At 37.8% G+C, this 23,335-nt stretch overlaps 2 protein-coding genes across 2 annotated transcripts in view; both read left to right on the forward strand.

Annotated features, from left to right (window-relative positions):
- LOC122310223 (phenylacetaldehyde reductase-like) overlaps positions 1–7,790 on the forward strand; it is a 46,763-nt gene extending 38,973 nt beyond the window's left edge. The window contains exons 6-7 of the mRNA XM_043124104.1: positions 7,185–7,368; positions 7,646–7,790. Of these exons, the coding sequence (XP_042980038.1) occupies positions 7,185–7,368; positions 7,646–7,790 (329 nt within the window). The remainder of the gene's footprint in view (positions 1–7,184; positions 7,369–7,645) is intronic.
- Positions 7,791–16,063: 8,273 nt separating this feature from the next.
- Positions 16,064–17,344, forward strand: LOC122310224. Its single transcript, XM_043124106.1, has 2 exons — positions 16,064–16,590; positions 16,675–17,344. Exons 1-2 carry the CDS (start codon positions 16,064–16,066, stop codon positions 17,342–17,344), a joined length of 1,197 nt encoding a protein of 398 aa, XP_042980040.1.
- Positions 17,345–23,335: the final 5,991 nt, after the last annotated feature.

Genomic DNA, 23,335 nt, shown 5'->3' on the forward strand with positions numbered 1-23,335 from the left:
TGACTCTGAAATTTGTGATTGAAGATGGTTTTGAGAAAAATTTTCAAAAATTTCTTTTATGTCAAGTGAAGTTTTGTGGGTACTTTGGTTTAAATCTTTGACCTTGAACACAATTGAGCACATAGTCGTTTTTCTCTTATTCCATTTTGCTTATGAAGAGAAGAAGTTGAATTAATTGAAAGAGGGAGGTTCGATTTTGCTTTGCTCTAGAATCCGTTGATGGGTCCTTGAGGCGAAATCCTAGTTGAGACCAAATATTAGAGAAATGATCTAGGCATTTCTTTGGCATAACCAAAAAGCTTTCCCAGCCGTCCTAAATGTCATGCCATCATTACATGGTGTGTTTCCATAGTCAACCCCCTTGAGCCTTCATGAGCCTTTATTGATTCTTTAAACTACATAAACCATGCCCGCTCTAAGCCTGAAAAACAATGAATCTACCGTTGATAGTTTGAGAAAATACTTTGGTGGAGAGTTACATTTAAAAGAGAAAATTGGTTTCATGATGAAACGTATTATGTTTGCTCTATTTGATCAAAGAAAAAGAAGAAGAAGAAAGGAAGTGATTGAAAAAAAAAAAAAAAAAAAAAAAAAGAGAAGAAGAGGAAAAAGAAAAAGAAAAGAAAAGAAAAAGAAGTCGCCAAGCGGAATGTGAATTACCTCAAATTTTGTTAAGGGAAGTGTTGGTATTACATCAGTGATTACAGCAATAATAATGCCACAAGTATGAGCATATTGCCAAGAAAGAGCTATGATTTGAATCATGTGAGTTTCTCTTTTAATGTTCTTTTCACTAAGTATTTTCCCAGTTTGATTTAATTTCCCATATCCAGTTCTTTCTTAACCCTCACCCTGTGGCCTATCATTACAACCTTAATAAAGACCTTTTGATCTTTGATTTTGGTGTTGACTACATTAGTGGAGAGGATTTCTGAAAATTGGACTTATGGGGTTAAGTTTTAAGAGAATTCTTCTGATTTTGGTTGTTCTACTTTTATCTGAGTTTGCAGGTGGTTTGAGGTTAAATTGACTATATCACACACACACTCAAGGTCTTAGCTTTAGGTTGAAGTAAACGCCTAACTCTTGCTTGACAAATTGCAAAATTTTTGATTGATTTTCTTGCTATCTTTGATGTTAAAAGAGTAAGATACTAGAGATGAAATCTAAATTCATAAAAGCTTGGTGAGTGATGATACTTCTCTTTGGGGTCGAGTTGATATTGCCTAAACTATCATTTGTTTTTCTTTTTGTTTGAGGACAAACAAAGTTGTAAGTTTGGGGGTATTTGATGGCTTGCAAAATTTCATATTGCAGATTTTACAAGTTCGCTCGAGCGGAGGCTTTTGGCCGCTCGAGCGAATTCAGGCAGATTCAAACGCTCGACTGCCGCTCGACAGGGAGCTCGAGCGGGTTGCTGAAAAACGAAGATCGCTCGAGCGGAGACATTTGCCGCTCGAGCGAAATCAGGCAGAGTCGAACGCTCGATGTGCGCTCGATAGGATGCTCGAGCGAAATCAGGCAGAGTCGAACGCTCGACGCGCGCTCGACACCCCGCTCGAGCGAACATCGTATTTTGACAGATTTTAGGTTTTCCGCCGTGGGACCATATAAAAGGCCATTCTTCACTCTAGAGCCGCGGTTTTTGACTGGAGAACACTCTTTGGGAGAGAAAAACATAACTAGAGGGATTCAAATCATTTGTTTTGGAGACGGAATTCCAATTTATTGCACGTACGTTGGATTCATACACGAGCACGGACGGGAGAAAGGCGTTGAATCGTTCCCTTGAGCTTTTGACGACCAGTTGAGGCTGCAAGGAGGATTTTTCAGTGTTTATTTTCTTCTTCCCATCTTCTCAGAACAATTATGGTGAATTCGTTTATGTTGAATTCCAATTCTAGCATGAGCTAAATTTTCTTCTTTCTAGGAAAACGATGTAACCTAATTCCGAACTATGCTTGTTTGTCCATGCTAATTTAATGCAATTCTCTCTTTGTTTATCTGATTTATTCTGAGTTTAATGCTTCTAATTAACTGGCCATTGATTAGATGATTATTAATCTTGTGATTTGCTATCGAAAGAGGGAATCATAGGGTAGATCTTGGATATTTCAGCATAGGTAAGTATAGAGATCGAAAGACTTGTATGAACCTGTGTAGTAATTAAATCATTGGTCTTATTGCGTTCTTGATTATTTAATTTGCATACTCTTGTGTGAATTGATAAACTAGAATCACTTCCAATTGACTATCGAAAGAGGCTTTTGGATGAATTAGAGATTTGCTAATAGACAAAAGAGGTTTAAGTTAAATTAGCTGGATGAGAAAAGCATAGTGAAGAATTATGGTGAAATCGATTTCCTAGAAGTTTTCTTCCCTATTGAATTTGATCTTCAAACATCAGTTTTACTTTCTTTACTTATTTCTTTTGAGTTGATCTAGTTTTATTTGCTACTACAAAAACCTTAGCGATTCCTCTAGATAAAATTGAGATTAGCATAATTTTGGTATTTGGCAAGAGTAAGGTACCAATCCCTGAGGACGATACTCTTCTTATTACTTTACTATAAAACTACGATACTGTGCACTTGCAGTTTTGCACCGGTCAAGCTGGTCGGTTTGGAATAGCAGCTCCAGGTACAAAATCAATCTGATGCTCAATGCCTCTAATGGGTGGCAACTCATTAGGCATCTCCTCTAGGAATACATCCTCAAACTCCTGCAACAAGGAAATAGCCAAACTAGGAAGAGACTAGTGAGTGTCATCAAGAGTAAGATAAGACTCTTTATATACAAGAAAAATCATAAGGCAATCTGCGAAGAAAGCCCTCTTAACCTCACTCTCTCTGGCATAGAAACTCACTTTTGTCTTTCCTTTCCTCTCTTCAGACTCTCTTTCTTTTTTCTCTCGTGGCTCTACTCTTTTTTCTCTACTCTCAGCCACATCTCTACTTTCTCTTTCACTCTTTTTGTTGTGCTCATTTTCACTATCACTCTTTCTTTTCTACTCAATCTCTTTTTCACTCATTCTTTTTTTATCACTCTCATTTTCACTCTTTGGTTTTTTATCACTCTCATTTTCACTCTTTCTTTTTATCACTCTCATTTTCACTCTTTCTATTCTAAGCAGCTTACTTTTCAGTTTCAATTGGTCCTCATAGAACTGGCTTGGAGTTAAAGGTGATTGTTTTGCCATCCTTTACAAAGCTGTACATGTTTTTGAACCCATCATGTGTCACCCTCCTATCAAACTGCCACGGCCTCCCCAACAAAATATGGCCAGCATGCATAGGCACAACATTACAAAACACCTCATCCTAATACCTCCCAATTGAAAAAGGAACTAACACTTGTCTATCCACCCTAACCTCCCCACAATTATTCAACCACTGCAATTTATATGGTCTAGAGTGTTTTAAAGTTGGTAAATTCAATTTCTCAACCAAAGTAGTACTAGCCACATTAGTACAACTCCCTCCATCAATGATCATACTACATACTTTGCTGTTGACGTGGCATCTAGTATGGAAAATGTTCTCTCTCTGTTGCTCGGCATCATCCACCTTAATGTGTATGTTGAGAGTACGCCTGGCAATAAAAGACTCACTCAAAGCGTATATCACTCCTTCATCATCACTAGCATCAACCAACTCGGGCACCCTATCACGATCATCCTCACTCTCAGTCATCACCTCCCCATTGCCACACATAATCATCACTCGCCTATTTGGGCATTGAGAAGTGATGTGCCCTGAACCCAAACAATTAAAGCATTTAATATCTCTATTCCTTAAAGGTTGGGATTCTACCTTGGGTTTGCTGCTAGGTCCCTCATCTTTGCCCTTAGGTGGTTCGATCTTTCTCTTTGCTTCAGCAGGATCATTTATATCCCACTTTGATTTTCAAGTAGTGCTAGAAACCGAAGTGTACCTTGCTGTCCCTTTTCTCTTTAATTGCTTCTCCACCTTCTTAGCCATGTGCACCATGTCCTCTATCTCCACATAATGTTACAATTCAACCACATTGGCTATGTCTCTATTCAAACCACTCAAAAATCTAGCCATGGTGGCCTCCCGGTCCTCCTTTACATTAGCCTGAATCATAGCCACCTCCATCTCCTTATGGTAATCCTCCACACTCCTAGACCCCTGTGTAAGATTTTGGAGCTTTTGATAAAGGTCCCTATAGTAGTGACTAGGTACAAATCTCTGCCTCATGAGAGCTTTCAACTCTCTCCATGTCTCTACAGGCCTCTCATGATTTCTTCTCCTAGTGGTTACTAATTGATCCCACCAAATAATAGCATAGTCAATGAATTCAAATACCGCCAACTTCACTTTCTTCTCCTCAGAGTAATTATGACAATCAAATACCAACTCTATTTTTTTCTCCCACTCTAGATAAACCTCTGGGATAGTTCTACTTTGGAAAGATGGTATTTTCATTTTGATGCTCCCCAAGTCTCTATTGACACCATCTCGACCCCTAGGTTCCCCTCACATCCTCTTTCATGCCTAACTCCTCCATGTCTACCCAACCCAATTTAAGATGTTAGGTCTTCCTCATCCTCATCATCTCCTTCATTCTCATATGCATTTTCAACCCTAGGCACACGTCGCCTCCAATTTCTCCCACTTTGCAAATTTCTAATCTCTGCTTGTTGTGATTCATCCTATCCTCCATTGCCCCCAATAGCATGTTCATCCACGCAAATTGTTGTTGCATGGCTTGCAACACAAATGAGTTATCTACTATCCCCTTGGGTGATGAGGCACTATAGTGAGACATTATAATGTGCTACAAAAAAAATGTTAGCAGAAAAAAAAGGACCTCACACGCTCCCTTACGTGTTTACACTCAAATGATGACACTCCACTCGTGTTTCACTCTGAATTGACTTCTTCTATTTTTTTTTTTTTTATAATAATCTCACACTCTCTTGCATTTTACCTCTAGTTTTCCCACTCAAGTTCTTTCAGAACTAATTGAACTCAATCAAGACAAAGCAACCTTGTTTAATCCCAACTAATAATTAGATCCAAGAAACAAGAATAAGAGAAACACGGAAGGAAAGAAACGACACGAGAATCACGGAAATTATACGAATGGAAGAGTGACTATAACACAAGATACCAACTATAATGAAGGATGCACAATCCCTATGATGAAAGGCTCAAGAAAATTTTTTGTATTTTTCTATACTTTTTTTTGGACGATTTTTTTTTCCTTTCTTTTCTTTTCTCTTCTTTTCTCAACAATTCAACCACAAATAGGAATATTCAATTGTGATAATCAAACAACTGAATTCAAACATATACAAATTGACAAGGAAATAGAAGAAAATCAATAAAACTCTAGAAATTTCAAATCCTAGATGATGCAAATTTTGGCAGCCCCAGGGAAAAACGAATTTCTGTGCATTTTTTTTTTTTGCAACCCTAGAACAATGAAACCCTAAAATTAAAGATGCAATAAATAAAATATAGAATTAGACCTGATTGGAAACTGAGCTCTGAATACCAAATGATATGAACCCGCAGGAAGAGAATCCCTTGAACCCACAATCAATTTGAAAACTCATCCAAGAATGCCAAACTCAAATCTATGGATGGAGAATTTAGACCCATTGAGAACTCATTTTAAGAACCTAGATTATATCAAAATCTAGACCCGTTGAAATCCCACCTCAAGAACCCAAATTACGAGGAGGAACGCCACAAAAGTTGTGATTTACCTTAGATAAGTTCAAGAGTTCAAGTAAGAACAAGAGGAGAAAACACACTCACAATTAAAATTTGAAATAAAATATCTAGCCCTTGGAGTGGCTGATTACATCCTTTGAATACCCTCCCCAAAACATGAAAATGCCCTTAGTGAACAGTAGCCGCGGGTACTGCAGCATGAACAGTGTCGTGCTACAGTACTTCTAAACCCTAGTTCAAATAAATAAGACACATGTGAACTAAGCATCCTCAAGCCCACTTATTCTAAACTAATAATAAAAATCCTTTAAACAAATTGAAAGCCTTAATATCTAAAGGCCCTATCTCTAAGTCAAGTCTTCCACAGCTTGGATCAAGTGGATCAAAGTTGGTTCTTCTTCTTTCAAGCCCATCTTGAGTGTTGGGCTCTTGCTAGCTTCTTCCCAAGTGGCTTGTACTAATCCTTGCATTGCTTCCTTGATCTTTTTGGCTCTTGATCTTGTAATTGGCTCATCTGGAATTTGTAAAGGATCTTTAAGAGTAGGCCCACCTTGGTTCCCATCACAAACTCTTAGTAACTATCTGCCAAAATAAATCAACTTTAATCAGCTATTATTTCAGTACTTTTAATGAAATGGGTGACGTGTCATTTCCTTCCATGTTGCTTACTCTCGTTTCATGATCTCATGTTGTTTTCCTGAATCCTGAGTACTCCAGTGTAGCATCCTCATCATGCTATCATCCCTTCATCCATCTTTATTTTTCCCAAATGATTTAAATTTTTCATTAGAAGTAATATATTGAATCTTGTTATATACAAATCCCTGAGTTATTTGAAACTATAACAATTACATGGGAAAAAATCGCTGCTCATTCTTGTGGTGCTTCATATGAAAGGTCAAGGTAAAGATGGCAAGACCTAACTTATGCTCACCCACAGCCTTGCCAGAAAGGCAAAAAATATGGGAGTAGCTTCTACTACAGGTATTACATGCAGGAAAAAAAAAATTGAAAAGTCGATCACCAGATGGTTTATCTCACTGCATAACATCCCAGTTATATCAACTTAATACTAAATAAATATTACAAATTTCATCTTGAACGATTTTTAGCACTTATACACATCTTTTGGAATTACTTGTCTTCTTCATTATGATGAAACACTTGCAATGACTATGTGGCATGCAACTTTGCTTCGGACTGTTTGTAAAAGTTATAAAGGGTTGGTTTAAAGATTTTTTTTTTCTTTTGCAAAGAAGGAATCATACTTCAATGGTAATTTCATTCTTTAGGGATGTTTCAAAAAATTGAAAGTTATCAAGATCTAAATGCATTTCATTTGTAGGTAATTTTGGAAACTATACGGTTCATAATCTTTAAAAACGTCTTAGTTTATCCTAGAAAGTGGTTTCTGCTCGATTCCGTCTTCTAAAAGACACAATCTTTTGTGATGCAAGCAGTTGACATTCTCTTATGCAGGTGCTAAACGTATTCCATTTATTTCTCCCTGGGTTGATGTTAGAGATGTTGCTAATGCACATATACTAGCCTTCAAGAATCCATTAGCCAGTGGAAGATATTGTTTAGTTGGAAGAGTTCTCCAATTTTCTGAGTTTGTGAAGCTTATGCGTGAACTCTTCCCTAATATAAAACTTTTTGAAAAGTAAGCGATGTATCCATATACCCAATACTAGCATGAACTTGTCAATTTTCAATTCACACTGGTTACACATTGAAGATTACTGTGTCATAAATGCTTACAGTACAAAAAGATAAATGTAACTCTTTTCTGAACTGTCGTTTACCTCAAACCGACTGTTTTGAAGTTTTTGTACTTGGTTTATGCAACCTGTTAATTAGATAGTGTGTTTTGTAACATTTAACAGCTACCACTGTAATAGAATTCAGACACAGATTGAGCTACACTGTTTATGTTGCAGATGTGAAGATGACCATCCTTTTGCATCATCCTACATGGTATCCAGGGAGAGAGCAGAAAGTTTGGGCCTTAAATACAATCCTGTGGAGGTGACTTTAAAGGACACTTTTGAAAGCTTGAGGGCGAGTAACTTCTTCAATATTTGATTCATAGCACATAGGCAACTCATGCTAAGTTGTTATAAATAAACTCTGCCTACCCTTCAATTCTTACATTTCAAACATCACTAGCATCAGCTGGAATATTGCAGAATGCATTTCATAATAATCATGTCATAAAGCAAGTGTGACTTCTACACTTTTTCTTTTCAAACATAATATTTATGCATTTTCGAGTATATTTTCTATGATAGTATTGAAATTGTTTTAGTTACTATATACTAAAATCTCTGTTTTTTATTACTAAATAATAGTAATGCCAATAAGCTAGTATTGATTTAACAAATGGTACTTCACAAACTCGAGGGCAGGAGAGTCTTGGACTAAGAACAACTGTAAGTTTTTATGGCTATGAAACTACACAATGTTGCCCATTTTGAATTACAAGGAAGCTTCATTGTTCTTAAAGTAGTTGGGAAGCTTTTGACACAAGGGTGAAGGAAAACAAGAGGATCCTCCAGTCGAAAACAATGAAACAAGGCAAACGATCAAAACAAGTGCACAATAACTGTACTGAAACTCCAACTGCAACAAGGACAATTTTTCAAAGTTATATTCTCTAGAAGCAAAAATTACTTCAAATTACTTGTATGCATTTTACACCAAATTCATTATCATCGCCTCGTCTTGCTTGAATTTCTTTGGTCCCCTTGCAAGAAACAAATAAATACATAGAACCGTAAAAGTACATTTATCATCACCTTGTCTTCATTCGTGACTCTTATCTTCACTTCTTAATTCCATGTTAAAACTTAAGTCTAAATGTGTCATTTTTAAATAGAGGACCAATTGTAAAGATTTTAATCGTTCACATCTCTTTCCTTGCGAGATGCATGGTTAGTGCATGAAACACCATTTTTGGCCTATGTGGGACTAGAGTGAGTGATGCCTTCTAGAATAGCATGTTGGAAAAACATAGTTTTAAGAACCATCATTAATGTGCATCATTGCGGGAGATGGCATCAACTTGTTTATTGTGCATTTAGATAGTGAGAGAGTGAGGGGTTACACCCTCTGAAGTTATTAATAAAATCTTATCTTACTCATCATCACTTCAAGTAGTGCAAAAAACACTATATGGTATCTGATAGCTATCGCAATAGTTGCACACCAATCAAAGCATTAGAATAACTATATTCAAAATTTCAATTACGTATTGGGGCTTAGTCAATTTAACCCATCCATAACTTCAATACTCTATCTTTACCACCTGAAGCTACCATTTCACCATCTGGACTCCAAATAACAGCATAAACCTTTCCAAAAGCAATAACCAACATGTCAATTTAAAATTCAAAATAAGATATGAAAGACCCTTTTTTTAGACATAGAAGATACCTCATCTGCATGACCTGGAAGGTCTTGTTTCAACTTCTGTGCTAGGATATCCCATACCTAGACAATTTTAATAAATTTCAAAAATCAAAGGTCATGTATATGCTCATCCTTGGTAAAAGAATTAGCACCACATCTACATATACATGCTTTTTAGTAGTGTTTACAAAAATCCAAACCTAGTCAAATTCAAAAATTTATTCATACATAATCGACTACAATTTGTTCATTGTTCAAGTCATGGGTGCTGGGGTACTTCATTTATTGGTATAGAAGAAGTTATTCGTGATTACAAACTCAATCACAATCTCAGAGTACAAATTCAATCAGAGGCTATAAAACGAACCTTATGGCAGTGCATAGCATTCTGCGATATCTTCAAATTTTTAAGAGATGGCATTATATACATTTATACGAAACCATTTTTTGACAATGCATAATCCCTATACATCTATTCTTGTTTCTGTAATGCACAACTTTAGAACTATTTTTCCAACACCTTGAGGAGCCAAAATCTCTTAGGGAATTCAAGAGTTGCAACTACCAGAAGAAAGAGTAATAGTTTTAGAAGTTACCTTGAGTGTAGATGCATAAATGATGTGGAGAGACATTTGTGCTGGAGTGAAGCAATCAGTTTAAAGGAATCCAACTTTGGATTTAAAGGATGCAACTTCCTTCACCATTGTCCATTTTGTACCATATCCTCCTTTTGGTTTTGTGTTAGCTTAAGTACACCACCAACCTATCAATATAGCCACAGGAGGGGGAGGGGAAAGGGGGAAAATTTTACATCACTAATTAGCTAGTTGGAACATAGTGGTAAGGAATAAATAATCATTAATTGTTTCGAGGCATTATAGTTTATCGTTGAGAGACTATGGTGGAACCTCACTTTAGAGTAATTATGAGAGAGTAATACTTAACATTAGTGGTCGGGGGGGGCGGGGGGGGGGGGGGGGGGGGGGGGGCAAGAAAAACACATAGTTGACTTAGTTGGACTGTTTATGTAGGGTATGGGTGACAGTTAATGTTTGAAGTGGGCATGAAGTAAGCTAGACATGGTGATTTTGCTTTAGTGTACCTTTGGTATCCTGCTAATTAGTTAAATTTTGCAACAACTAATGGGCAATAGACCATGTAAGGCAAAATACGTGCGTGCTTATTTTTCTGCTTTGTACTAACATAGTCATTTGAATGGATAACTGACACATTAACTTGCCAAAAGTGTTGGTGGAGAGGATACTGTTTCTACATATTATAGCCTGGCAGTCTCAATCTGGAGTAGAGTCTTCATGAGGAGCAGCAACACAAGAGGTAAAATTTGGTCATTTAAAGTGCATCGCACACTCAAATAGTCACTAATTGTTTGCTGCATCACATGTATCTTTATTACAAGTTCTAGTAAGCTTAATAGTTAGCATAATATAGAAGGATGATTGCAATGGATTGTGTTATTATTTCATGTATGTGTTGTGGTAATATTTTACTACTAAGCAATATGCTGGAAAAGTAGTACTTGAAGTTATGTGGGTTGTTATTTAGTGAGGTTCCAGTAATCATCCTTGCCTGAATATGCCTCATGATATTGTCATATTATGTTCAAATGTGCTTTTCAACCATGTCCAACACCTGTAATTGTTGATACAATATCGAGTGAGATGAAATTTCAGGAGAGTTGATGGCACAAAGTGGCAGAGGAAGGGGCAGAGGATGGGGTCCTTCTGTACGATGAGGGCCTGAACCTTTAACAAAAAAATAAATAAATAAAGCAACATTTTTTGGAAATTTTTGGGGTTAATATAGTAGATGGGTTTTGTTAATAGGTGTGGGAGGTTAGACATAATTTTTTGTAGGGGCTAGCTAAGTAGCAGGTGTGGGAGCTATTGGGCTTGTGATATATCGTAGTACCCATAGAGTCTTTTGTATATATGTGAAATGGAGCACTGTAAAATCCATGTCCCTGAAAACTGATAGGGGGACACATGATAATATTATTTTGGCGGTTTGTTAGGGTGGCTCATGCATGTAAGTATCTAACTTTAAACTATTTTCATTTAAGTAGTAATGCAAAATTAGATGTAGAAGAATAACAAATTCCTTTTTTTTTTTTTTTATCATAGGTTTTGAGGGGTTCAGTTGGGGTTGGTTGCAACCTTGGTGGCTGTGTGAACATATAAAAGTTGATCGATTTCTACAAGTACACGGTGATATGAATATATATGGTTCGACTCGAGGTTAGATGTTAAAGCTAGGAGTTCATAAATAGGTAATGCCATTTCAGACCATTTTTGCTTCTTGGCATAACTATGCAGTTATTGGTGGCTATTTACAGACTAATCATGAATTAACCCTTTAACTAAATGGTAGGTTATATAATCTTGCATGATAATTACAATTTATCAGTATTGAACAATGTTGGTAAATGTTTTGTTGTCATTTCTAATTACAAGGAGTGGTGCATTCACTTTTATTGAGTTAGAAACTTGTGTATGGTCCAGTCATTGCTAGTGAAATTAGTTGCTTTATTGTGTGGCTGCTGTTAGGTCAATTAAACATGGGCTGGGTATACTAACACACATATTGAATCCCCTTTTGAGTAATTGCAATTAAAACCAGTCATATAGCCTGTGGCTTTATACCTTTGATAGTTATATTCTATCCATGGTTGATGATTAATTTTAGCACCACAAAATGGATATAAATTGTATGTATGGTTGCTTAAACTATTAGGGAAATGTATGTGAATAATGTTTGTTGCTACTAAAATAGTTGACCAGTTGGTTGAAATAAGACAGAGCATAGTTGTGAAGATGTGGCTGTTTATATGTGCATATTGGTTGCTGCCCTGAAAAAAGCATGGTAGTAAGTTGATGGTAAAGATGGCCTGAAATGCTGCACCCTAGTTTGGTGGAACTAAGGATGATAGAGAGATAGTGAAAGTGGTTTCAGTTTGCTTGAAGAAATGCAACCCACCCTTCCGCAACATTCCCTTTGAAGTTAAAGAGGAACTTCCACTAATTCAGTACATGGTAAGTGTTTAAATGTTTTGGTTAACATTTGATGGGATGTAATATGATGTTATTTATGTGATTTGCATGACTAGATGATTACAGCAGTTTAATATATAGAAATTTTGTTATTTATGTACATGTAATTATTATCTAAACTGGTACTTGTAATAGCTAATGGGCAACTAGCTAAGTATCCGGGTGGTTGCTGCCCATCACATGTAACATGTTAATATATATACTAGTAGAGGAAACGTCCCTTGGACGTTTGCCTAGTGGGGGCAAAATTTATATGCTAATTATATATATAAAACAAGATATTAGATTTTAAAATAAAACAAATGTATTAAAAGAAATTAATATAATGAGGAAAGTAAATATTGATACAACAAAGATATAATATCAATAATTAATCTTAATTACAAGTGCATACATATGAATACGAAAAAATTGAATAATATAGTTTTAAATGAGATAAAAATGAACATATCAGGAATTAGAGAAGAAGTATAAGTGCAGTGCAAATAGAGGAAATTGATAACAACCATATTGATGAACAATAAAGCAAAAGCAACAAATCTATAAAAAAAAAAAAAATACATCAGAAAAAATATTTTAACAATAATAAAAAATGATATAGATAAATTCAATATTTATAAAATACAAAACTTCTATGTAAGCTATTGCAAATCGATTACATGGTCAAAAGTTTGAGAACTCTCAAGATTTCCATGCAGGGTATTCTCATGCAAATATAATAGAGTAATGCTACTCATCATCCTAATTTTCGTCATCCTCCCATCATCTTATAATTTGGCATTAGATGATTTGAGATTATTTATTATATTTTATTTGTAAACCTATCATTTAATGCCACATCATAAAATGATGAGAGAATTATGAGAATTAGGATGATGAATAAATTTTTTCAATATAATAATATTATCATACTAGATAGCATAAACTAATGTTTAAAATTTTATTATTTTTTTATATTTTTATTATATAAAAAAATATTTACTATATAGACAAATGCAAATATTAGAGGAACAATATTATTGTCTAACATTTTTGTATGCCCCAATTATTTGTATTTTAAAATTTATTTTAAACTATTTTTTTTTATCTTTTGCATTTCAATTTAGCCAATTTATGAATTTTTTTTTTCCCATTTTCCCCTACCTCACAGCCAATCCCAAGCAATGCATCATTTTTTATATTTTTCCATAGAACATCACTAAATGGAAAAATTTTTATAAATATTTTTATTGAATTTGAAATAATTATTAATGTATAAATTAAAATAAATAAAATTTTACAAATGAACTATGTGCTAATAGCTAAGTAATGAAATTTTTTTAAACATTATCATCAAAGTTCCAATGATTATTAATGTATGAATTAAAACAGTAATGAAAATTTTTTATAAAACAATATTATTAAATTTGCAATAATAATTAATGTATAAATTAAAGCAAATAAAATTTTACAGCATTTTAAATTTTATTTTTTTATATTTTAAATTCTTAATAGAATTTTTTGTAAAATTCATATATTAAGTGGAAAAATTTAAATGAACTATGTGCCTAAATAAACAAATGCAAATATTAGAGGAAAAATATTTTCGCCTAACATTTTTGTATGCCCTAATTATTTGTAATAACATCTAACGTTCATAATTTTTTTTTAAACTATTTTTTTGTATTTTCTTCTATTTTTCAATTTACTAAATATCCTCAAATAGAGGCTGTAGAGCAGTAAATTCAACCACCACCTTGTTAATTAGTTTATTTAATCTTAGTAAATATGATTGATTACTTTCTTTAATCCTTAATGTAAGAGTGATTGATAGGGTGCAGGAGACTTATGACACTAGGTTAACATGAAGAAAGCTTATGATACAAAAAAGAATTAATTCAATGTTAATCCATTACCCCACAACAAACTTTAATTTATTATTGTACTTCAGCATATTTAATCAAACAGATGTAGAAACAAGCTTTATGATTGTTTTATTCTTAAAAAGATAATAACATGATATTTATCATCCATATATTCTCAAATTTGTACAGGATTTTTAAAATATAAGCATTAATGAATTTAAATGGCGTATTTTCAAATCAGCTCGCTAATTACATATAATGAGTTTCATAATTTTCTTATGAAATTCTACAGCTCATCACATGTTCATTTAGGTGAGAAATTTAATTCATGATCTATATAATATATGTTGATCAGTCCAAGGGTCCCAGTTAACGAACGCGCAAATGCCCATTTCAAGATTCTAAAGAAAGAAAGAGAATTCACATCAAGGGAAATTCAGGATAAAGATGTAAAACAAGTTGGGTTTTGCTAAAGAGACAATCTTGTGATTTTGGGAAGAAAGGAGAGGGGTGTACATCCACCCGAAGGGAGAGCTCCGGTTTTTTCGAAAATATTGTTTTGGACGTAGTTTCCTTTTTCGCGAGAAGGGTTCCTGCATGGCGGTGGTAGCCGCCCCTCTGGTGTCTCCTGCACCAGTGGGGATCTCTGATCAACCAGTTTCTTATGCCCAAGTCATTTCTAAATCTTTGCCAGTGTCACAGTTCAAGTTGCCGATGCGATATCCTGTGGAGGTTGAAGGCCAGCAAGGCTTTGTTTTTTCTGAGGTTGAGATGACAAGGGCGGTGAAGGAATTTCGACATGCTTTGGTGTTGAAATTTCTGCGATCACGTTCGTCTATTGATGTCATTAGGTTGGCGGTGATTAAAACGTGGGGTTTGCTTGAAATCCCAAAGATCAGTTTCATGGATGCGCATCATGTGTTTCTAAATCTACAGTCAGAACGGGATTTCATTCATGCATGGGCGAGAGAAGGAAGGGTCTTAGAAGGGTGTGCTTTTCGTTTGTTTCGCTGGACCAAAAACTTCGACTTGAAGAAAGAACCCTCTTTGGCCCCACAATGGGTTTTTTTGCCAGGACTTCCATTACATATGTATCTGACAGATTGTTTGCAGATATTGGCAACAAGGTTTGGATGATTTTTAGGTACTGAAAATGCAACGCTTAATAAGACAAGGGCCTCCGGTGCTAGATTGTGCGTGGAAATTGATTATTGGAGGAACAAGTCCAAGGTTTTCCTATTTTTGTTTCAGCAAACAAGACTCTTTGGCAAGAGGTGAGGTATGAGAAGCAGAGTTTTTATTGTCAACGCTGTTGTCGGTAGGGACACTTGATGAATCTATGCAGGATAGGGATGGAAAAACAGGGTCAGATGGATAGAGTACAAAAAAATCAAAAAAAGGTGGAGGAATGGCCCGCTAAGGGCAAAGGATTGCACGAGGATATTAATGACAAGAAAACAGATTTGCTGAAGGAGCAAGATTATATTGGAAATGGGGAGGATGATGGTGATGCTAGGAGAATGACGGAGGAGGAGCAGAAAAATGTACATAACCTGGACGCATTCGGTGGGGAGAATATAGTTCAGCAAACAGAGGATGGCCACGTAGCAGTGGTAGTTCTTGAGGTTATGGAGGAGCAGAACGTTGCGTCAGAAAGAGAAGGGACGTTGGATACTAATCAGGAAGGTCAAAACGGGGTGGAGGCAGGAAATATACAGAACGTGAATCAAAGCGAGACCTATACGGAGGTGTTGGCCATGCAGGAAATTTTGTTATGTGATAGGCAATTGTTTGAGGGACAGCAGGACGTGGTTTACGAGTTGTTGGAAATGAAGAATACTAAGACAGGGGAGGTGCGGGAGGATATATATGGATCAGACCAGGAGGATGAGGAACCAATAGAGGCATTGGCAGCATCGAAAGGTTACGGTTCTGAATCTGATTTAAGGAACCCAAGTCCATCTCTGAAGAGAACTACAAGGCAAACCGTGAGACAAAATCGTTGGGCAATTTCCCGGCCTGAAAGACTGAATTTATGATTGACAAAATACTGGTTTGGAACGTGCGGGGGTTGGGCACGTCTAAAAGAAGACTGAGGAATCTGATAAGGAAATATAAACCATCGGTTTTAGCACTTTTTGAACCTTTTGCTGCTGAGGAGGTGATGGTGTACTGGGCGAATGTTTTTGGATATCCATCTTACTGTGCCAATGAAGCTATGGGAGGGAAGATTTGGGTATTCTGGATTGAGGAGTTGACATTTGAAATGCAAGGTATGTCAAATCAGATGATTTTCGGTTGCTTTAGCAAGGGAGATGTAAGTATTAATCTGGTTTTAGTTTATGCAAAATGTAATCCCATGGAAAGAAGGTTGCTTTGGCAAGATATGGAGGCAATGCGAGATGATCGTATTCCATTATTGGTGGTAGGTGATTTTAACATTATCCGAGATGATCGAGAATGTATTGGGGGTAATCCTAGACCTCTGTCTGCTACGTCGGAGTTTAATTCCTGTATACACAACTGTGGTCTAGTGGAGATGACAGGTTATGGAGGAAAAATGTCATGGTGTAATGGGCATCGGGGACCTTAGAGGAGTTGGGCATGGTTGGATCAAGGTCTTCAGAATTTGGCTTTCTCTTACAGGTTTCCGTATGGGTGTATGGAGTATCTAAAGAGGAAGACATCGGATCATTGTCCAATGTTAATCAAGCTTGCCGTGGAGTCCCAGAGGTATGGCCCGGCTCCTTTTCGGTTTCAAAGTATGTGGTGCACTCATGAGAAGTTTCTTCAGTGTGTGGAGGAGGTATGGAGAGAACCGATTTCTGGGAATGGGTTAGTATGCTTGGCAGCAAAATTGAAGAAGTTGAAGCCGGTGCTTAGGAAGTGGAATCAGGAGATTTTTGGCCGAGTCAATCAGTCAATAAAGGAGTTAGAGGCTAAAGTGGAACTTCTGGAAATTCAGTTGCAAGAAAGTCACGAAACAGATTTAGAGAATGAGTATATGCAGACAAAAGCTGAATTAGAGAGGTGGGAAAACAGGGAAGAGATCCGGTTGTCTCAACAGGCCAAAAAGAGATGGCTCATGGATGGGGACCGTAACTCCAAGTTTTATCATGCTGCGGTCAACCAACGGAGGAAGGCTACTGCAGTTTCACGAATGACACTACCCAATGGAGTTGTTCTGGAGTCTCGGGAGGATATTCATAATGCAGCAGTGAGCCATTTTCAGAATTTCCTCACCGGGGAGGGACTTGCGGGAGAGCCAGATTTAAATGGGTTAATTACTCCGGTGGTGAATGTGAAGGAAAATTAGGAGTTTGTTAAGGATCCTACGGAAAAGGAGGTTTGGACGGCTTTGAAGTCAATTTCTAAGCTAAGTAGCCCCAGGCCAGATGGGTTTGGTTCTGAATTTTATATGCATTGCTGGCCTATTGTTAAAGGGGATGTGTTGGAAGCTGCACGGGGATTTTTTTCAAGGTATGCCGCTGCCCAGATTTTATTCAGCCGCTTATATAGTTCTTATTCCCAAAGTGCAGGACCCTCAACATTTTGACAAGTTTAGACTGATTAGTTTGTGTAATGTGGCTTATAAAATTTTTTCGAAAATTCTTGTAAATCGGTTGGCGAGTATACTCCCTCGGATGATTTCTTGGGAGCAAGGTGCGTTTGTTTCGGGGCGGAGTATTTTTGAGAACATCACCCTTGCTCAAGAAATGGTGCATGCTCTTCATCTTAAGACTAAGGGAGGGAATGTTATGTTAAAAATAGATATGGCAAAAGCGTATGATAGAGTGGATTGGAAGTTTTTGAGGAATGTCTTAAGCAGTTTTGGTTTTGCTGAAAGAGCTTGTAGCTTGGTAGAAAATTGCATAAATTCTCCTTGGTTTTCGATTATGATGAACGGCACGTATAAGGGTTTTTTTAAGCCTACACGAGGGTTGCGCCAAGGGGACCCCCTTTTGCCTTATTTGTTTATTATTATGCAGGAAGTTCTTACTAGAATGCTGAAGGATAATTTTAAACATGGAAGAATCTCGCCATATTATATCCCGAGAGGTGCTCCTTTGGTCTCGCATTTGCTTTATGCAGATGACCTTCTTATTTTTGCAAATGGTGGGAAGAAGTCAATTAGAGGGGTCATCCGAGTTCTGGAAAAATATGATCTATGGTCTGGTCAAGCCATAAATAAAGAGAAATCAGCTCTCTTTATGTCAAAACAAATCCCATATGACCAACGGTGTGGCTTGCTGAATAATACGGGCTTCTCGGAGGGGTCTTTTCCAACCAGCTATTTGGGAGTTCCTTTGGTAACAGGGCATCTCACTGCTAGACATTTGGAGCTTTTGATAAATAAAGTATGTAAAAAGGTGGCAAGTTGGAAAGTAAAGACTTTATCCCAGGCTGGTCGGCTAACGTTGATCAAGCATGTGCTGTCGTGCATGGCAACTCATATGCTGGCAGTTCTTAATGTGCCTCAGATTATTTTGTCTAAGCTTAACTCGATTTTGTCATCCTTTTTCTGGGGGACACATGACGTGACGGGAAGCCGAAGAGGAGATGGGTCTACTGGTCGTCCATTTACAAGCCAATAAATGAGGGGGGTTTAGGCATACGGGACTTCAATGAAATGCAGAGAGGGATGCATATGAAGTTAGTCTAGCGCCTCATAACAATGGATAATCTTTGGGCACGGTTTCTTCGTGCGAAGTATGCGAGGGATGGGAATCTCGTTTTGGCAGCTTCAAAAGAAACTGGTTCACGGTTATGGAAGGCTATGATGTAGGTTTTTCCAGAAGTTCATGATCATACTAGAGTGCGGATCAAGGAGGGGAATGTGTCATTTTGGCATGTTAAGTGGCTGTCGAGTGGTCCCTTAAGTGTTCAAATTCATTGTTAATCCGTTGGTTAAAGTGAAGGACTTATGGATCGGTAATGAGTGGGATGAGACTGCTCTTAGAGATTTGGTTGGGGAAAACAGAGCATGGGAAATCATGAGATCGGTAATGGCTGGAAAGGCAAGGTCTGATGTATATATATGGGAACCGAATAAAAATGGCTTGTTCTCAACAGCTTCAGCTTGGAATATTATAAGAGTAAGAGGGGATGAGATTCCTTGGAAGGGGTGGTTGTGGCACGATTTGCTGCCTAGACGTGTGGTGGTCTGTGTTTGGAAGGCTTGGTTTCGAAGCTTACCGGTGGATATGCGTATAACAGACATGGGCGTTGCTCTTGCGTCCAAATGCGATCGCTGTGCGAGTGGCAGTTTGGAATCGCTTGATCATGTTTTAAGTTCAGGGGAGGTTGCCACGGCAGTCTAGGAGAAAGCAACGGTGATGCTGGGCATTCAATGTATGGGCTTTAGTTGTTGGCGTGCTCGGATTTCTGCATGGTTCAGCTGTGCGAAGAGGTCTTCACAGCGTGGGATTCTGGTTGGCTTAATTCCAAGTCTGATCACTTAGCGTCTGTGGCTCCGTACGTGCAAAGCCTGTATGAAGGCTAAGTATGAATCTCCTAAATCAATTTGGATATCGGTAAAATACTGGCTATCTCACATCTCGGATAATATTACTAAGTTCAGCAGATTATCAGAAATGGACAAAGAGATATTACCAGCAGTCAACGTGCCTATAAAGCAAGTGGTTATTCGAGAGACAAGGGTGGTCACATGGTTGAAACCGAAGCCGAGGTGGGTTAAGCTTAATGTGGATGGGAGTTGTAGGGGTAATCCGGGGCCTTGTGGTGGAGGTGGCGTGATTAGAGATCCTCAAGGAATAGTCAAAGCGGCCTTCTCGGATTTTTTTGGGTTTGGTACAAATAATGCTGCGGAAATGAGAGCTTTGTTAAGAGGTCTTACCATGTGTAAAGAGCATGGATTTTATCGGGTGGAAATTGAATGTGATTATGCCTTGTTAGTACACTGGGTAGTTACAAAGACTTGCAATGTGTGGTACTTATGGGATTTTTGGGAGCAGTTAATGGAAGGCCTGGAAGATATGTTAGTTAGTATCTCTCATATTTTTCGGGAAGGCAATAAAGTTGCGGAGTTTTTGGCAAGGGACGGAGAAGCGGGTATAATTAAAGACTATGACGTCAATGAGAGGTTGCCACGAGTTGCACAAGGAATGGCTCGTATGGATAGATATGGATTCCCTTCTTTTCGGATGTAAGTGGATGGTTGTGGTTTATGGTTTTGTTTCTTTGTTGGGTTATATGTCTTTTGGTTTTGGTTGCTCATTTGTTTATTTGTTCTATTAAGGTATTCCTCCCCATAAGTGAGGCTTTTCTTTAATAAAATTGGGAAGGGGTCACTATCAGACATGTGACCTCGGCTCTTTAAAAAAAATAAAAAAATAAAAAGGTGGGTTTTGCTGATAATTGAGAAGAGAAAACTAATTAGTTTATTTATAGAATGGTTTATTTAGTAGGAATTATATATATGAGAACAAATTGTTTCCCTTATATATATATAAATCCCATAAAGCGTAGCCCTTCACTACCCGCACCCTCCCAATATATTTCTCTCTCTCTCTCTCTCTCTCTCTCTCTCTCTCTCTCTCTCTCTCTCTCTCTCTCTCTCTCTCTCTCTCTCTCTCTCTCTCTCTCTCTCTCTCTCTCTCTCTCTCTCTCTCTCTCTCTCTCTCTCTCTCTCTCTCTCTCCGTCTTCCTAGATCTGTTGCCGCCAGCAAGCCCATCGTAATCTGCTAGTCATAGCCTCGCTGCAGCCACGATTTCCTTACTCTCCTCCACACCCTTCGCTGCCGAGACACAAACTTGCCCAACAAGCCACTACCCTCGACGAAGGCCACTCGACGTTTCCTCCTTAGTGCTTCTTCACCTTCGTTCAGTTGTGCCATCCCCAGGCCGAGCCTCTGTCGCATTTATTTTCTTCGGTGAGCAGTTCTCCTTCACGTCGATCTCTCCCTCTCTGTTCACTCGTCTCTCCCACCACCAAGTCCTTCCTCCTCCCTAAGCCCGAGGCTCGTAGCCCCATTCTCTTCCCTCACACAAACGGCCTCTCTCTTTACATCTCTTTTCTCTCTTTCCTCCCTGAGATCCCCTATATAGGCCGCTTGCCGTCACCCACGTGCACATCGGACCTCTATCCCTCGACCATACCCTCCTTCCCCAGCCAACGCCGACTTTTCTCTCTCTCTCACGTGCCCTCTCCTTCATGGCCTGAACCACCCCACCACTGGCATGCTCCTCAAAGGTCAGATTTTTTTTTTTCAAAATTTTCGAAAGATTTGCGTGTGGTGGGTATCATGATGGATTTGAGGGGTTTTGGTTGGTGTCCTTGTAGATCTGGATAGATTCCTTAAATCTAGTTATTTGATGGCGATGGATTTTGGTGTTCCAAGCACGGCTGGGCTGATGTTCGTATTTGGTGGGAAGTACACATGCATTACACTGTTTTTTAATTTGGTTTGGTTTGTATATATGCATATGAATTTTTTTTTCCACTCAAGTTGTGAAAATTTCAACACGTTACAGATTGTATTTGGTATGATTTTCTCTCATGCATATGCATATAATCTGTTTGTTTGTTTTTTTTTGCTGCATCTATATGCGCATGATGTGAGAGAATGGAGGAAGAAGAAACATACCAAGACTGCTGAGATTCACGAGGAGATTCAAGAGGAGTAGCAATTTGAAAACACTTTTTTTTTTTTTTTCAAGCAAGCTAGAGTAGACAGAAACAGAATACAAACGGAAGGAAAATATTAAGAGATTGACAAAGAAAGTGATAAGATTCAAATGTAAAATGACAATGATAGGAAGGCGGTGGGTGATATCCCCTTTTTACGTGTATTTTCACTGAAGGAGTATTTTAATTTAATTAAAATATTAGTTCTTTTATTTTAAATTATTGTATTTTAATTGGATTTATTTAGTTGTGATATTTATTTTGTAGAGCTTTCTTAATATTAATTATCGTTTTGAATTTAAATTGCTGTGTAATTTATTTTAGTTTGTTTTTGGATTTAAAATGTAGTTGTTAGTTTTTACTAGTTATTTATTATATTTTAACTTGATGTGGTGTTTAAATTATTTTATTTGATTTATAGCCTTTAAAGTTTTTTTCGTTGGATCAGTTTCTTGACTCAAGATATGAGAACTGGATCTCACTTTCTTTCTTTCCCTTTTCTTTTCTCCACTTTTTCTTTTTCTTCTTCTTTCTTTTTCTTTTTTTCCTCCCCTGCTTCTTCCCCCCAAACCCGTGTGACCCAGCCCCCCTCTCCCTCCGTTCGTTTTTCTTTAGCCTGCCCAGCCGCCGCCGTGCGCCAGCGTGAAGCACACCGCCCCTCCCACTTGATTCCCCACTGGCCGGCGACCTTCCTCCTCTGTTTTCAGCCCATCCCACACCACATATCTCCCCCACGCACGGCTTCAAGCTGCAACTTCATTTTGCTCCCAAGCCGCCGTGCCTTAGCCGTTCGCCGCCAACTCTTCACCATACCACCGACGACTTCCCAGCATCCTCTACCATGAAGCCCAACCCACAACGACCACTCCTTCCCCTTAAAATAACACAAACCCGGCTTCTCTCAACACACGGGTTCCTCCTCGTAGCGCCGCCGTGACCCACCACACCACCTCACCGCCATCACCATTGTCTTCCCCTCACACCGATGAGTCTTCCCTAGCCTCCCCAAGTCCAGTCATGCCTCCACCTTCCCGCACTCTCCCTCACTTTCCCTCGGCTTCTTTTTCTCAAAGTTGGCTGATCTCTACCGTGCGTCGTCACCCACAGCCAAACACCACCACCATTAGTTTCACCAACACCTCTAAGCCCTACCCTAGCCTTTCTTAGTCTTCGTTTGATCTCGTTCAAAAATAGGTATTTTACAACCCACGGCCACAGTGTATTTTACACTGTTACTTTGCTTTCTCTTCGCTCTTTTCAGCTTGTTGATCCTTCAGAAATTATTATATAGCATTGTAAGTATTTTCCAAACTCTATTTTAGATTTAAATATATTATTACTTTTACAATAAATTCATTGACTGGTTGGTTATTTCGGACTTAGTCCAAGGAGTCGAGGGTTGGATGGATTTGAGGATGGAGTTAGTTATGTTTGGTTGATGTTGAGATTTATTGGATATTTTGTGTCTTAATGTTTGCATTGCCTAGTGCATACATGTTCATGTTTAAAAAGGAAAATTGGGCTTTCGTGTAATTGCATGTATGTACACGTGTTGGAACTTGAAAATTGGGCTTTCAAGCAAGAAATTTTTTTTTGGTATATGTGAACGATTAGATTGATTGGTTTGAGTCAGAGGCACTTGTAGGGATGGTGGTGAGC

This window comes from Carya illinoinensis, chromosome 5 (assembly GCF_018687715.1).
Source record: "Carya illinoinensis cultivar Pawnee chromosome 5, C.illinoinensisPawnee_v1, whole genome shotgun sequence".
In the NCBI taxonomy this organism is placed as follows: Eukaryota; Viridiplantae; Streptophyta; class Magnoliopsida; order Fagales; family Juglandaceae; genus Carya; species Carya illinoinensis.

Excerpts from the sequence above, each read along its gene's own strand:
- LOC122310224 (XM_043124106.1), top strand. The coding sequence starts at position 16,064 with ATGATTGACAAAATACTGGTTTGGAACGTGCGGGGGTTGGGCACGTCT. Across the intron at positions 16,591-16,674 it reads ACAGGTTATGGAGGAAAAAT|GTTTCCGTATGGGTGTATGG; the intron begins GTCATGGTGTAA and ends TTTCTCTTACAG.